The sequence below is a fragment of the Emydura macquarii genome, unplaced genomic scaffold (assembly GCF_026122565.2).
Source record: "Emydura macquarii macquarii isolate MOO-44397 ecotype Brisbane River unplaced genomic scaffold, CSIRO-AGI_Emac_v2 contig_2768, whole genome shotgun sequence".
In the NCBI taxonomy this organism is placed as follows: Eukaryota; Metazoa; Chordata; order Testudines; family Chelidae; genus Emydura; species Emydura macquarii.
The window spans coordinates 45,609,944-45,625,916 of record NW_027132905.1 but is presented as its reverse complement, the minus strand read 5'-3'; the positions used below and the strand labels follow the sequence as shown (position 1 = coordinate 45,625,916).

General features: G+C 39.7%; 1 protein-coding gene across 2 annotated transcripts in view; it reads right to left on the bottom strand.

Moving 5' to 3' along the window:
- The window catches only part of UBE4B (ubiquitination factor E4B), a 68,888-nt gene that overhangs the window by 29,118 nt on the left and 23,797 nt on the right, over positions 1-15,973 (bottom strand). Inside the window, exons 3-11 of one of the 2 annotated variants that reach the window (XM_067567374.1) lie at positions 15,419-15,554; positions 14,778-14,865; positions 10,748-10,892; positions 9,577-9,805; positions 7,972-8,145; positions 6,695-6,808; positions 2,573-2,714; positions 1,939-2,039; positions 795-909 (exon numbers count right to left, since the gene is read on the bottom strand). In XM_067567374.1, the coding sequence (XP_067423475.1) occupies positions 795-909; positions 1,939-2,039; positions 2,573-2,714; positions 6,695-6,808; positions 7,972-8,145; positions 9,577-9,805; positions 10,748-10,892; positions 14,778-14,865; positions 15,419-15,554 (1,244 nt within the window). The remainder of the gene's footprint in view (positions 1-794; positions 910-1,938; positions 2,040-2,572; positions 2,715-6,694; positions 6,809-7,971; positions 8,146-9,576; positions 9,806-10,747; positions 10,893-14,777; positions 14,866-15,418; positions 15,555-15,973) is intronic. The other variant, XM_067567375.1, reaches the window with a different exon arrangement.

Genomic DNA, 15,973 nt, shown 5'->3' with positions numbered 1-15,973 from the left:
TAACCTGAATGACCTGCTTTGGCATTAAATTGTCAAGCAGAAGCATGGCCTAGTAATTAAAGTACAGGTCTAGGAATCAGGAGAACTGGATTCCGATTTCTGGCTCTTCCAGTGGCCCACCCAGACATCTAGGGCAAGTTGTACACTCACGGCCTCAGCGTCTTCATCTCCAATGGGGGATAATAATGGTTCCCTATCTCAGAGGGGTGTTGTGAGACCTTTATAAACATTAATTCATTAAGTGCTTATAAATCCTTGGGGTGAACTTGCAATAGATGTAAACTATTATATTATTAATTTACTTTATCTCCTTGCAAGATGGACAAAAACTAACATTTCTAAGTGTGTGAGTTGGGAAGATTGCCAGTTTATGGATCAGGGAAATTTCAATAGAATGATCAGACAAGTGACAGTCCAAGACAAATCCTTGTAACAGGATACTACGGTATGCAAAAGAATTCTGGTAGTATGCTTCAATGTTTCATAAAAAAGTGCTGCTTATTAAGGCATCTGCTTTACACAACATTTTAAGATATAGAAGATTTATAGATTATTTGCTTACTTTGAGTAAAACTTCATACAGAGCTCAGTCATTCTTTTTGAATCCCTTAAACAAGTGAAACAAGAGAGACAGCCAACTCCCCCAATTGCTTAAGTACTTGCCAGTCCCTGGAGCAATGGTTCTCAAACTGTGGTCTCTGGATGTGGTCTGCAGAACAAAGAGTTGGACAGCCACTCCCTTGGATAGTTCATGTAGAGTATGCTAATGCTTCTAACTTGAGCAAGTCTCTTACCTGTTTGAACATTTCTTCATCCTGGTGAGTTGTCCTCACCAATTCTTGGATGAAGCCAAACGGAAGATTTCTACACAGCATGTATGGTACCAACAGAGACTGCTGCTGCAAAGACCTTTATTCATATAAAAAAGCAGGGAGGGGAGAGAGATCTTTCAGGAAAAACAACAGGCATCATATTTACTGATACACGCAGATAATGGAATGTCATAACTGAGACTACTTCCTTCAGAAGCAACTAACCAAGTCTTCAAGTCCTTGTACAAAGATAATCCCACAGGGGATGCTGCTGCCAAAACCCCATCTTGGTCTAATGAGGTTGGAAGAAAACTGTGGCCTATATAAACTAATTGGTTCTTCCTTCTACCTCTCTCTAGTGAAAAGACCCTTTGTCGTGCTCATCCTAGTGAAGCAACAGCATTAGCTTTGTTCCGCTAATCTCAAACTGTTCATTTTTCCAACTTTAAGGAATGGATGAAGTCATTAGTATTTTCCGAATTAACTCTTACTTTTTGTAAGCACTCCCTGTGAACTTGAAACTGAATGGTGCCTTTTTCTCAATTACACACAAAAACACAGTTGTTACTCTATGGCTGTTCATCTATATCAGTGGGTGGCTCACATTAATTTTGAGAAGATTATTGAAGGGTTTGTTTTGAATAGATGCATGTAAATAACTTGGATTTTAGTAAATAGGAAAAAAAAAAAAAAGCCAACTCAGTGTTCTAGTTTGACACTGTCTCTTTAAATACCTAGGGCTTGTCTATACCAGAAATTCCACCAATATAAATCCACATGCGGACACACTTACTCCAGAATAAGTGTAACTTTTTTAGTTTAGCTTAAGCCACTTGCAATGTGACAAACTGAACTGGATAAATACACTCATATACTGGAATAAGAGTGTCCACATGAGGGTTATATCGGTAGATACAGTAGTTTAAATTCACATCTTCGTTTATACTGGCATATCTTCCCATGTAGACCAGCTCTGAGCCACTGTAATGGTATATATTGTACATATTGACTCAAAAAGTATCCCATTTTTGTAGCTGATTTTACTCAATTTTAATCTACTTCTGTAGACAGACACACATCCAACACAAAACTTGTATATTTCATGACCAAAATCAACTTTACTCACCTTGGTTGTGTTAAGGATCCCTGTAGCACCAAAGCCGCATGGGAAATGCACTGTGATCGGATGTTGCTCAGTAACTGGCTAACAGCTGGCTGGCTACACATCTAAGAAGTATAAAAAATAAAATTATTTTAATGCACAGTGAAAGCATTCTTAGATAAGACACTTAGGAAATGCAGTGAACAACTTCTGCATTCATGCAATCTAAGCAAACAGATGGCATATTTCCACCTAATAATTTGTTAGATTATATTTAATGAGCTGAACAAAATATTTTTCCATTCCACTGATCTACAAGGGAGAAGTTTAGGTTTATGTTAACAGCAAAGGCTACTGGTCTTCGAGATGTGGAACAATTTAAAGCCAATGCCAAGGAATAAATAGATGCATGTCATTCCCCAAATAATGTCCATTTTACACGTCAAACTAACACAGAAGGAGTTCTGAACACTACCTAAAAAAGGCCAAATAGGAAATATCAGTTAGGAGACCCGTGAAACAAAAAACTTCACTGGAAGCTTTTATAGAGCTATCATCTGCTGCAAACCATCTTTCCCTTCTGGGCAACACTAAATAAGAGAAGACTGTTTGAGCATCGGTGCTGTTGCAGATATGGCTTCATTCTTCTCTAAAATACCTTTGGTGCTTTTCTCTCCTCTATTCCAACTCGGTCAAAACACTCAATGAGGTAGTTCAGCATCTCTGTCTCCTTGCATGTTTCAATGCTGAAATGGTCACTGCAGGAATTACAAGCACTTGCTCCAGCAGAGCCTCCCACACTTTAAGAAAAGGAGAAAAAAAATCAAGATGTATATTCCTGTTCTTCCAACTTTCTCTGGCAAACAACTTCTTTGTAGCAGAAAACCCCTTCCCAACACAGCACACCTATGCAGCCAAGACCTGTAAAAGTTTTTTTTTTGTGTGTGTGACCTGTGCAGAAGTTGCTAAATGTTTTGTCCAGATCTTGGGATAGGACCATATTCCCACATGACTCACTCTCTCTGCTTGCACAGCAAGCAGTCAAATGCGATTCCTAAAGGGGGATCAAGGTGGACCAGATGTCTGACAGATGGTAAAAGGCATGTTAGATAACAGGGCTTTATAAAAGTGAGTCTCAAATTGTGGATCACAGAAACGAAGCAACCATCAGTCTTCAAACAGTGATGTTTCTAGCTAGTTGTACCCTACTCCAGTACTCTTTTTTAAAGCTTTCCAGGTTATCTGACCAACATCACTGAAAAAGTAATAAAAACCCTCCACACAGCTGCTTCACATTTTCTCTTGGGTATCTCTTCAGTGTAAATTCAACCACAATCAAATGCTTTTTGTGTAATTTTTTATTCAGTTTTTTTGAGCAAACATATGGTAGCATAAATTGTCACAGATGTCATGCTAGTTTATCCCTATCACATCATGCAATTAAAATTCTAATTTAAAAAGAGAATTTCAAATCGTTTGGGTGGGACTGAAGTGAAGCTGACTGGAGTGTAATTCTCCAGACCACAGAAATGTAGAACTGGAAGGGACCTCAAGAAGTCATCTAGTTGTTTCCTCCTCCCCATCCCCAATCACTGAGATCAGCATCACTTCTATTGTAGGGGTGAATAGGTGCTTTGTTTTTTAGGATAGGGTCCCCTCTGCTTCCCTCCAGTTCTCCAATACAGCAGCTCACTTTTATGAGATGGGGCGTTTCTGTTAGCAGCTCAGCCACTGCATTCTTTTGTTCTGTCAGAAGTCTTGGATATACAACACCTAATGCTGACAACATGTAGCTCTTTAAGATTATCAACTAGTACTGTCACCTCCATCTCTGGCAGTATCTCATTTTATTACCTTGAGATAGGCAATCACCCCCCCCTATTTTACAGACATGAAAAAATGAGCTATGAAGTGACCGGCCCTAGGTCACACAGGAAATCCATGACAGACACAGGAACAGAACCCAGTTCTCCTGGATGCCAGTCTGTGATTCTATCTTCAGTCAATCTCTCTCTCTCCAGTTCAAACTTTGCAATTTTATGTAATGTCCAGACCTCAGTTTATAAAAATGGTTTACGAATATAGAATCACTACAGATAACAAGTTAAAAAAAAAATAACAGTGTCAACATGGGTGGTCTAACAAATCTATTCTTCACAAGGACATTCTTCAGGGTCTCTGAATATGTTTACACAGCAAAGAAAAACCCACAGCTGGTCCATGCCAGCTGACTCGGTCTCCTGGAGCTGCTTCATTGCTGTGCAGATTTCCAGGCTTGGGATAGAGCCCAGCTCTAGAACCTTGAGGGGTGGGAGGATCTGAAGCGCAGGCTTCAGCCCCAGCCCAGAAGTCTACACAGCAATGAAACAGCCCTGCAGTCCAAGCTCTCCAAGCCCAAGTCTTCTGGCATGGGCCAGCCAGAGGTTTTTCTTTGCTGTGTACACAGATCCTCTGGGCCTCATTTCTAACATCTCCACCCCAATCACCAGTTTAGTCCTATGGACATGTTATAGCTTCCTGCTTTGGTCCAATGTAAAACTACACATTCATATACTTTTCTCCATACAGTCTCTTTCCTGTACTTTGGATTTCTCACCTCCAGCCGAAAGACCATCCCCTTTATTTGTACAACATCCATGTCTTTTAATAAAAGGTTATTTACACCAAGATCAGTCACTCTTCAGGCAACTTAATTTCGGCAATGGCCGAAATTATTCCTATACACAGCTGTATATGTTTATTACGCATGCAAAGTGCTTTGGAAACTTTCCAGATGAAAGTTGTTGCATAAATGTAAGATTGTCGTGTTCATCATTTAAACTGATGTTCCATTGCAGTCAATAGAATGTCAGGACATAACATACCAGCAAAGCCACCTGAAGTGTGGCAGTCCCACAAGATCTTACACTGCACAGGCTGTGGTATCTAACACCTGGGCTACATTTTCAATAACACAGGAGTACAACTTGAAGTTAAAGCAAAGGGTGAAAAATAACGCAGAATGCCCTGTACACAAAATGCCAACTTCAATCTGCATAAAATATTTCTCCTGAAATCACTCAGATTGGATTGGAAGATGGGAATTCATTCAAACTTACCTCTTTATGAATCTTCAAACTATTTAAATTTACAGCTTTTAATTTTTATAGCTTATGTTCTAATGTTCCACCAGGGACAACCACAGACATAAGAGCTGAAAAGATCTTGTAGGACTTTTCTCCAGTCCTGTGCAGGACTGGATTGCTCCCCACAGGACACTTTCCAGTTCATTGTCTAGTCTAGTTTTACAAGTTCCAAGCAATGGTACTTCCACCCACTACCCCTAGGAGGATATTTCAAATCCTAATTAGACTTCTCTAATAGGAATTTTTAAAAATTAATATTCAGCCTAAATTCTCCTTTTCAAAAGTCTCACTGCTCTTAGTTATACTCAGATATAAGCATTCTATCCAGAACACACATGACAAAAAGCACAATGTTGCAAGCATCAGGATTAGATTTTTATTGTGATGGAGGGTACTGTAAAGGCTCCTAAGACAAATCAGAGATTGGTCACCATCAGCCTGGGTCAGGAAACTGAAGACGGATATAAAGTCTTCAATATGCTAGCAAGTTTATAGAGCTGTTTTCCAAAGAGCTGCCCTTCTCCAAAGGGCATGCTTCCCATATGCTATTCCTATACCCATCTCCTAAATTGGCTAGGTGCAAAAGAAGAAAATAGATGGCAAAAATGTTTATTGTAGATATTTTTTAATGGTGATAATGGAACTAATACCACCAATGGCCAGACCAGGAAAGCAAATCACCTAGAACTGAGAAACATGCATTCAGGTAATTGTTTATTTTTCATTTCAGAAGCTGCATCCTACTGCAAAAACGTTTCCCAGGAGGTTGAGAGACTGTGATATGCATTCAGCCATGTGCCATTATTCTCCAGGTACACATACCACTGCAGAAGATCCTGCCCTTCATTGTTATTCCTAGAGGCATCTCCTGCCTAGCTCATCCAATATTCAACAAGTTTTGTTATATTTGGAAGGCTAATGGGTTAACCTCCACATGCAGTGAACACATCCATTCCCATTTTGTCATCATGTATTTCAATGCCATACAAACTGATGAATTTCACAATGGGATGGCCATGTCTTTGATTCACAATAAGCTAACTTTCTCCCCAATTTAGTGTCCCAAATATATCAGTCTTCATCACCTACTGTCTCAAGGGGCTGCTGATTTCCACTTGTGCATTTGAGAATCAGGTAACATTTGCTTCACAGATTAGAGGGACAGATGCTCAGCTGGAGTAAACTGCTGTTCCACCATTAACTGAAATGGAACTGCACCAGTTTACATTAGTTGAGGATCTGGCTCCGTCTTTTACCCCCCACTAACCTCTGTCATCATTTTCAAGTATTCAGTAGAAGTGTTTGTGCAGGAGATAGCACTGACTTTGAAAGATGTAGTTTCTGATGACCAATATTCCTCATATCATGCATTCAGTAAGGAGTTCCACTTACAGGGCCATTTCAGACCTTGTGATCACTAAACCTGAAGGGCAATATGACTAACATTTTCTTTATTCTCAGTCATCTCTTTTTAAAAAGAACTGGCTAATTAGGACTCATTATGAGTGTTGATTCTTCATTTCCCATTGAAGACCTGTCTAAATTATCTCCTTTTATACTTATTTCCAAAGTTCCTCCGAAGAACACTTAAAGCTCCCCAAACTGTTAGTTCCTACAACACCCAAACATGCAATTACATTCTATTTCTCCAATACCTGGACTCAAACTGGACACAAGAAAAATCACCATCTTCATTTTCTTCATCACTACTGTCCCCAGATACATCAGAAACGGCAAGGAAGAGGAGGGAGAAAGGGTTGTCGTACATACTACCGCACCAACAGCGAAAAAGGCCAGAGAACAAAACAGATTTTAAAATGAAAAGAGACCAGGAAAAGTAAAAAAAAGTAAGTATAGTTTTCCTTTATAAGTTATCTGTCAAAAATCTTCTTCCTAAACATGCATCAAACAATAGTTAACGCAATCCATATTAGAAAAATCAAAATTAAGCTAACATGCTCCATAACACTACTGACTGAGTTATTCACATACTAAAATATTAATCATTCACATACAACAAAGTAAAAAAGGGGTCTTTAGAAAAATTACAGTATAAACGTAAGCCGTTGAATACTAAAGATTAGAGCTCTGAGCTGCTCAATTGAACCACAGCATTTGCAAAGTAAAATGAGAGCACCAGAAAAGCTGTTCGTTGGTTTCTCCCTCCTGCAGAGCTAGGGGAATCCTGGAAGCAGTTAGCGGAGAGACAGCATAGTAGTACCTGACTTAGCTGACAAGAAGCTTATCTATCATTTAAATCTATACACTGAGGAGTCAAATCTGACACACTCCAGCAAGCAAGAACGTTCAACAAACCAACTGAAGATCTACACCAAGTTAATTACAAAGCAGGAGACCTGTTTGATAGACAATCCAGCAAGAGTGACTGCACTGCAATTTAAAATGAAGGAAGGTAGTTTACCAGGGAAGATGGGGGAAAGGGAGAGTAAAAGGAAGGGAAAATGTATAACAATATTGCTACCTTTATGCCAATTAGGTTAAAGATAAATACTGGCAGAAACAAGTTTAGTATTTTAGTAGCCTGGGCTTGTTAGCAAGACAACATACTAGCTCAACATACACCAAAAAAAAGCAACTATTAGTAAGTAAAGTGAGACAAGTTCTTCCAAACTGCATCAAAGCACCACACCCTGCACTGCATATGCAAAACACACAGTCTGTGCTTGTGAATTACCTAGAAGGAATCCTGTTTAGGAAAGAAGATTGCCGGCTCAAGGTACCGGACAAAGCAGTAAACAAAGGTTGGCCCACTGCTGTGGGCCTCGGTCTGGACAAGCTGATTGGCACGGCCTGCGGGCTGGTAGCCATGACTGGAGGACTTGGTGAGCTAGCTGGGATAGAGATATTCGAGGAGCGTGGGATATGAGACGCTGACAAGCCCCAGGGGTGGGTGACAGTATATGGGCGGTACCTCGGAGAGGAGGGCTGGACTCCAGAAGGACTTGCTGCTGTGAGATGAGGGCTGACAGAAATGGAAGGCACAGATGTGGCGGCAACTGAACTGGCTGGTGGGGTAACAGATGAACCAGTCATTGGCACGTGGCTTGAGAAATTGGTACTAGGAGCTGGACTAGTCCCATAGAGACTAAATCAGTTAAGGGGGAAAAAGGAGGGGAAAAAAACAGCCATTTAGGATTCACAGAAGAAGGGAGAGAAAGAGAAAATGAGCAACAGAAAACCCCCACTACAATTAACCATTCAGTATATTTATATTCCACGCAACACATCACATACACTGACGCATCTCATGTTTTTACCTACTGACTCTCATTTTAGGCTGTTTGCGATATTTAAAACAACGGATCAACTTCATTGCTTGGATTATATATTGAAAAATTAAGAGCCAGATCCTCAACTGGGTTAAGTCAGCTGTGCTCCAATTACTCCATAGACTCAGACTCCAAGGTCAGAAGGGACCATCATAATCATCTAGTCTGACCTTCTGCACAATGCAGGCCACAAATCCTCACCCATCCACTCCTGTAATAGACCCATAACTTCTGGCTGAGTTACTGATATCCTCAAGTCATGAGTTAAAGACTTCAAGTTACGGAGAATCCACTATTTACACTAGTTTAAATCTGCAACTAACCCGTGCCCCATGCTGCAGAGGAAGGAAAAAAACCCGCAGGGTCTCTCCAATCTGACCTGGGGGAAAATTCCTTCCCGACCCCAAATATGGCAATGAATTGGACCCTGAGCACCTGGATAAGACCCACCAGCCAGATACCTGGGAAAGAATTATCTGTAGTAACTCAAAGCCCGCCCCATCTAGTGTCTCATCACAGGCCGCTGGAGATATTTGCTGCTAGTAATTACAGGCTGGGTACATGCCACTGTAGGCAGTCCCATCATACCATTCCTTCCACAAACATATCAAATTCAGTCTTGAAGTCAGTTAGGTTTTTTGCCACACTATCACTGTTGGAAGGCTGTTCCAGAACTTCACTCCTCTGATGGTTAGAAACCTTTGTCTAATTTCAAGCCTAAACTTGTTGATGTCCAGTTTATATCCATTTGTTCTTCAATTTACATCAGCTGAGGATCTGGCCTTAATTACCAAATGTGCATTTAAGCACAGAAGTCCACTGAAGGGGGAAGAACGTGTTGGTGCAGCAGGAGGAAGCATATTTTTCAATTCTGTATACTTACTGCTTTCGTGGCATGTCTAGCCCAGATAAAGCAGAATACATTAAATGCAAGAATGCAGGGTTTGTTTACACTACAGAGGCTACAGTGGCGTAACTATGGCACCATAGCTATGCCGCTGTAACCCCATAGTTTAGACACACTACACAACAGAAAGGGTTTTTCTGTCCCTGTAGTAACTCCACCTCTTTGCAGTAGCTAAGTTGACAGAAGCATTCTTCTGTTGAGCTAGCAACGTCAGGGGAGTGTCATTTTTCACACTTCTGAGCTACATAGCTATTCTAATCTACATTTTAAGTGTAGACCAAGCCTAAGGTTCACCCTGCCCCCACTTACAAAACCAACCTTCTAGTGTACTCAAAGTTACCTGGACAAGGAGCTGGAACCAAAGGAGCTCACATTACAGAATATAGGACTTGTTCCTGGGTTGGAGCCAGTGTTTAGAATCAGATTTCTGTCAGGTGACCGGGCAGCTGCTGCAATTGGCTGGGAGGTGGCTGTTAGACTGGCAAATGGGTTTTCGTCCCTCAACTGGGTGGACATCATCAGTACTTCCATTAAAATCTGGCCAATCAAGTCCTTAAAATCTGAGAACACTGCAAAGAGGACAGCACAAAAGTTAAGATAATCTTCACCATCACAGCGGTCCCTGAGGAGCTTCAGAGGTTAACCCAAACAGGAAGTTTTCTTGTAGTTACATAAATTAAGTGTTATTGTTGCCTAGAGCAATACACTAGGTTACTTTATTGTAACAAAAAATCATTATTTGGTCTCTATCATCTAGTTTTGAGAGTACAGCAACATGCAAGCCCAAGGTTTGTGGTGAATACAAAGAATTATGTATAGTCTAACATCATTGTCATGAACATTACAGATAATTTTCTTTTCTAACTCTCTTGTATTTTCCTTCCACTTGTTGAGTTAGGCCATCGAATGTCACAAGGAAGAAACACACACAAGTTTAAATAACAATTAAGTATTTTGATATCTAATAATTATCACTGACATCTGACAAAATGGGGATCAACCTAATAAAGACAGACAGCAGAGTTTCCTAGTTTTATCAAATGAACAGCAGCCATATCTATTACGATGCAACATCAAGTACGTCACAAAAAAAAGGTTTTTGAAAGATTCAAAAGCATGGCAAATAGTTTGCCAATTTAAAAAAAAAAAAAAAAAAAAAAACAACCGAGCAATTTTGGTAAGGCAGTTTACTTCAATGGAAGTTGCTGGTGCTCAGCATCTTGCAGGACTTGGCCTTTGTCCATGTACTGTGGCTCCATCGTAATGGCATCTGCTGATGGCAAATTCATTTTGTGCTCAATAACATCTGTATCAAGCAAAGACTGAAGCTAGAAAAGACTTAAGCAATCACTGCAGCATCAGTTATATGACTGCAGCCGAATAAAAAGCTAGAGAGGAAGCTGGACAACAAGCCAGCTGCACCATATTAATGTTTGACAATGGTAAAAGGAATCCTCTAATTTATTCTTTTATGCCTTAATTAACACAATGGGAGCGGCTGAAGTTCCTACCTTCTTTTGGGTTCTGCTTAAATTGCTCAGAAAACGAAGTGAGGAAGATGACATCTCTGTCTCGGTCCTTCCAGGACACTCTGAAGATCTTACAGACCAGCTGTAAGGCCTGCTCTTCGGATACTTCAGATCCTGATGGAGGCTCCTTGTTGAGGGAAAAGGGAAACATTTTTCTGCATTCGTTGTGGTTTGGCATATGCAAGTCAAAGTTTCAACAGCCTCAATACTACACCTTAAATTGGCACTTGTGGCCAATAGAACACAGGACAAACAAAACCCAACACTTATTATCCATCGATTCTCTGAAGAAAATGCTCTGCAAAGCTTCTTGCATGTCAGTTTGAAAGCCACAACTAGACTTTGGTAGCAGATTCTGGGTGCTGATGAAAGGACAGTCATAAAAGTATCAGAAAATATTTCAAAAAGAAAAATTATACAAAGCAGAGTTATAGGGGAAATGAAATAATTACATCATACAATGACATGGTGCTGAGCAACTGGCATACAACATACTAGAAAACAGTGTGGGAGGAAGATAAATTTTAACCTGGATCTTAGCACAAATCTCTACTCTTACAACGAGTTCTATGTAGATTTTAATTTTATTTAATGTCCACAGAGCAGGCAGGACCTCCATTTTTGAAGATTTCTTCTCAAAATGAAACCCTAAAGATTTTCCCCTCTCTTTTTCCCTTGGCTTACAAAAAAGACCAACAAAAATAAATGTGTCCATACAGCAGTTAAAAACTATTTCCAGTTAACTGGCTTGCAGAATGTTAAATACAGAGTAACGCTCTTTATTCATGGCCCAATCCATCTCCCTTTGAAGTCAGTACAAGGATTTCCAATGGCTTTAATGGGCATAGGAGCAGTCCCCCACAGCACAGGTCAATGTCTTTTAAAGGTCTTAACTCAACACAGAGGTTTCACTGTAAATGAAATTGAAGTTTGCACACTGTGATGCCTGGAAGCAACCTGGGAATTTCCACTTGCTAGATGAGAGCTGAATGAATGTAAATATGTCCCAGTATAGTTAATAAGCACTTCATCAAACAGCAAATACAAGAAAAATAAAATGAGAAAATTAATCCTGATGCCAAGTGAAAACTTTTGGTCACAACACTCGGGGAGAACTTTCTATTGTAAACTGCTACTTGCTCGAGCTTGCTTTTGTTTCACCTAGACCCAAAGCTTTGCCTCTCTTTATAAAGAGGAAAGAGCGGGCCAAAGTACTCAAGAGCCTGCCTCATTCCCCTTCTCCCTTCACTTAGTAAAACCATGTTAACTATATTCAAATCCAAGGCAAAACAAGCTTCTCTGCAGTTACTCCCCTCAAAAAGTTGTCACCATAAATACCTGCCAACACAAGGAGTGAATGACAGTGGCTTTACAAAGATGATGCCAGGTTGGGGGGTGGAGAGAGTGCAGAGGTGGAAAAGTAGCTGCAGAGATAAGGGAAGCAAATTTCAAATAATCGACATATGCAAAGTGGGAGGGATTGATAGTGTTTAAAAACCTTTCCAGAACATAAATGATCACAATCAGTAATCTTTATTATCCATCATGGCTGGCAAGGCTAACCGTAATTAGACATAATCACTAAAGAACACTGAAAATACTTGCTGAATAAAGGTCAGTTGTTTCTCCCTAAAATTATTTCTTCTTCTTCTCTCTTGCACTTCCCAGCAGAGAACCCTACACTTGGAGCTCTATGATGTAGGGCACATTCCCCAGTTCCCAAACACCTTGTGTTGGGACAGACTGGTTACTGGATTGCAAACACTGACTTTTTAAGGGCAACAACTGCATCTACTGACCTAAGCGATAAAATTCATCTGAGGTGGTCCTGCATTGGAATAATGTGAACCCATGTGCCCTTGTTTCCATTTTACTGTATGTCAGTTTCCAATACATGCTAAAGTTATCAGTTACACAAAGTAAAAGGGCCAGATCACATCAAAATGACAAAAAAAATCCAACCACCCAGCAAATGTGATTTGAAGCCATTACAATTAAGAGATGGAAAAAGCCTGTTGGATCAGAGTCCATTTCCCTACAAGAATATGGCATAGTTATCTATCAGACAGAACATATCAGGTATTCAGCTGATACTGAACTTTTTAAAAAACATCAGAATAAGTCAGTGTCTTCTGAAGAAGTTGCTCTCTGTAAAAATAGTAAAGGTTGGCAAGTGAGGGAGAAAACACAAGCTGGAAAAATTAAGCAGCAACTCAAAAATAAAAAAATCTGACACAGATTACACTCAAAGGGTAACTCCAGAGAGCTTGGCTCAATGTCCTTGCCACCCCACAAAAGTTATCTATCACTATTGCTTCCCATTTTTCCATCCCACCTCTGCTGCCAAGAAACAATACACAGGACTACAGACCTTAAGTAGCCTAGAAGCATAAGCAGGATACGATAACTTAGTGTGAATTCAATTAACAACAGTAAGGCATATACATTTAAATTGGTACTATTTATATTTCACACAACACAAAAACCTACAGGGAATTAAACCCCAAAGTCTGTTTCCTTTTCATGCAAACAAAAAGTCTTCAGTACAGACATTATCAAAATATCAAAGTTAATCTAAAATAATGTCAAGATCGTTTTCCATGCAGAGGGCAGAGAAGGAAATTTCCTGTTTGTAAATTGGGCTTGGGGTGCCTCATTTCCAATTCATTCACTCAGAGTAATCAGAAGGTTAAAGAGGAACCAAGACAAGTTTGCAAAGCTTCTTCATCCTCTCCACTGGGCCCCCCCCCCCATTCAAGCCAATCTTGGTTTGAAACTACTTATTTCACACAGGAATTTGTCTGACTGCCTAGCTTGCAACTAATGACTGCTCAGAAAAATAGGTTCTGCAGCAGGGTTATTGCAACATGGTTCAAAGCCAGGATTTCATCAACTGAGCTTATTACAGAAAGTGCAGATGTAAACAAAGGCTTAGAAGAAGCAGTGAAAAAGTGGTGGTGGAAACCTCTTCACGCCCGCATTAACACCTCATTTCTAGCACTGGGCCCAGAGTCAAGTGATAACTTTACAGTGAATCTGAGCTTTGGGTCTGATCTGACCCTGTTCTGCTCTTTAGGGTGACCTCCCTCCTCTAGATGGGTGGGAGAGCTAGCTGCTCTTCTTTCTCTCTCTTTTGTAATAATAACACCTAACTCAGAGTGCTTTTTATTAATCAATCTCAAAGCACTTTACAAAGGAGGTGGGACACAGTCTTCAAAATGATATCCATTATTTCCCGTAACAAGTATTTGCTTTCATCTAATCCACATTGCAGAAAAATCAGATTTCAGGTGTTAAACTCACTTTATTGCAAGGTATAGTATCCCTCACCTGTCTCTCGAGAGCATTTTTCCTGAGTCCATCAATTAGACTGCTGAAGCTATTGCACAGAAAACTCTGAGACCATCTAGTTGCTTTCTAGAAAAGTTCATTATCTGATGAGCTCTGTCTTTTTTAAGAAAGGTTTGACCAGAGCATTTGGGAAAGGGAGTGTAGTCAGATGAAATCTGAAGGCTGAGTACTTCCACTCAAAAACATTTATGTGGCACATAGATCTGAGTGATCTAACAGAAGACAGATGAAAAGCAATACTGTATATTGCTCTTCCCCCAATCTGACTATTGCTCCATTTCAGACACACCCTTTGGAGGGGCTACCAAAATATATTCTGATTAAGACATTACTCTAAGTCTGATTTAACCCTTTGGAGTTAAAAAGGAAAACAAGATATCTGAACAGAAAAATTAAGGGCAGCAAAGCCAGTATCAGAATATTCATCTATTAGTCCACCTGCCTCATTGATACAAGTAAAAGGCAGCAGACTGAGTGTAGGCCAAAGTCTTCATAAAACTAATGTAATACCTTATGAAACAGCAGCGTGTATTGCACTAAACAACAAAACAATGGTGCCTTAAATTTAAACATTAAATTGCATAATCCAAGCAAGCTCACCTGTAAAATGCAAGAGCTAAAAGTCAGAATACAGAGTTTCTACATCTGAAATGAAACCAACCTTATCAGTCAGGCTCCTTTTCTCTCTGCGATCACTCTCATCAACTTCCATATTTTCTATTCCTGAATCTACATCCACCTGGGACATACTATAAATGGAAAAAAAACAAAAAAAGTCCATTAACCACTGGAAAACAAACCAAACAGTTATTTATAGAGATGCTGACTCAAGGAGTGTCCTCTTAAATGGAAACACCTCAGCAAATAGAACAGATGCATGGGAATAGACAGATCCATAAATGTGGCAATTAAAAGTTACTAGCCAGTAAATGGGTCTGCCTCTTATACTATGTTTGTTTTAAATACAATAAATATGACACAATTTCTTAAGCAGGCAAAGAAAAATGTACAGCCATTCCATCTTACAATTTATTTTTAATACAGTTATTAAGTCATGCCCATCAGCATGCTAGTCACTTGTAATGTCTAGGATGACCCTTTATACTGTAACAGTTTAGGAGAAGGAGACTCCATTAAAAAGACTGGACAAAGCACAAGGTTATATACTGTAGGAAAAAATACTACATTTTAAACTTGACCTTTAATATGGTTGGGAGTGGAAGATAAAGTGTATTTTCTTTGTACATATTTAGATGGCCTGTAACACAATATCTGGCAGGTAGTAAAAGCAGCGTTCTTTACCTTTTCTCACAGGAGACACTATCAATATCCATGCTCTGGGATCGGGAGAGAGACTGAGATTGTGTTTCAAGGCTATTAGATGGGGAACTGCTGAGTGAACTCACTCCTTCGCTGCTCTGGCTTCGGTGGGCTACTCCTAAAGAAAAGGCAACAACCAGATTAGTGCTGCAGAGATAGGAAGTCAACACAATTATCCAAGGAGGTCCATGTCATTTTTTGCAATCAATTATCAATCCAGCTATTATGGATTCCAGGTAACGCATTACAAATATTGTTGTCACTGAATTCTTGTATGTCCTCAGGCAAGTTTGTTTGTCTGTACTTGCTCTTTCCTGTCTGTAGAAGTAGAGCTAAGAATACTTACCAACAGCATGAAGGAGAGAATGGAAGCTTAATTCAGATCTGTGAAATGCTCAGAGTTCCCTCTAAGAAAAGCACTATATTTAAAACAAAAACAATAAAAAACACCTCCTTGTGCTCCATGCATATGAGTGATATATCAAACTGTAGCAATTCTGTATTTTAACTGTACCAAGGTTTAGATATTAGAAAGGT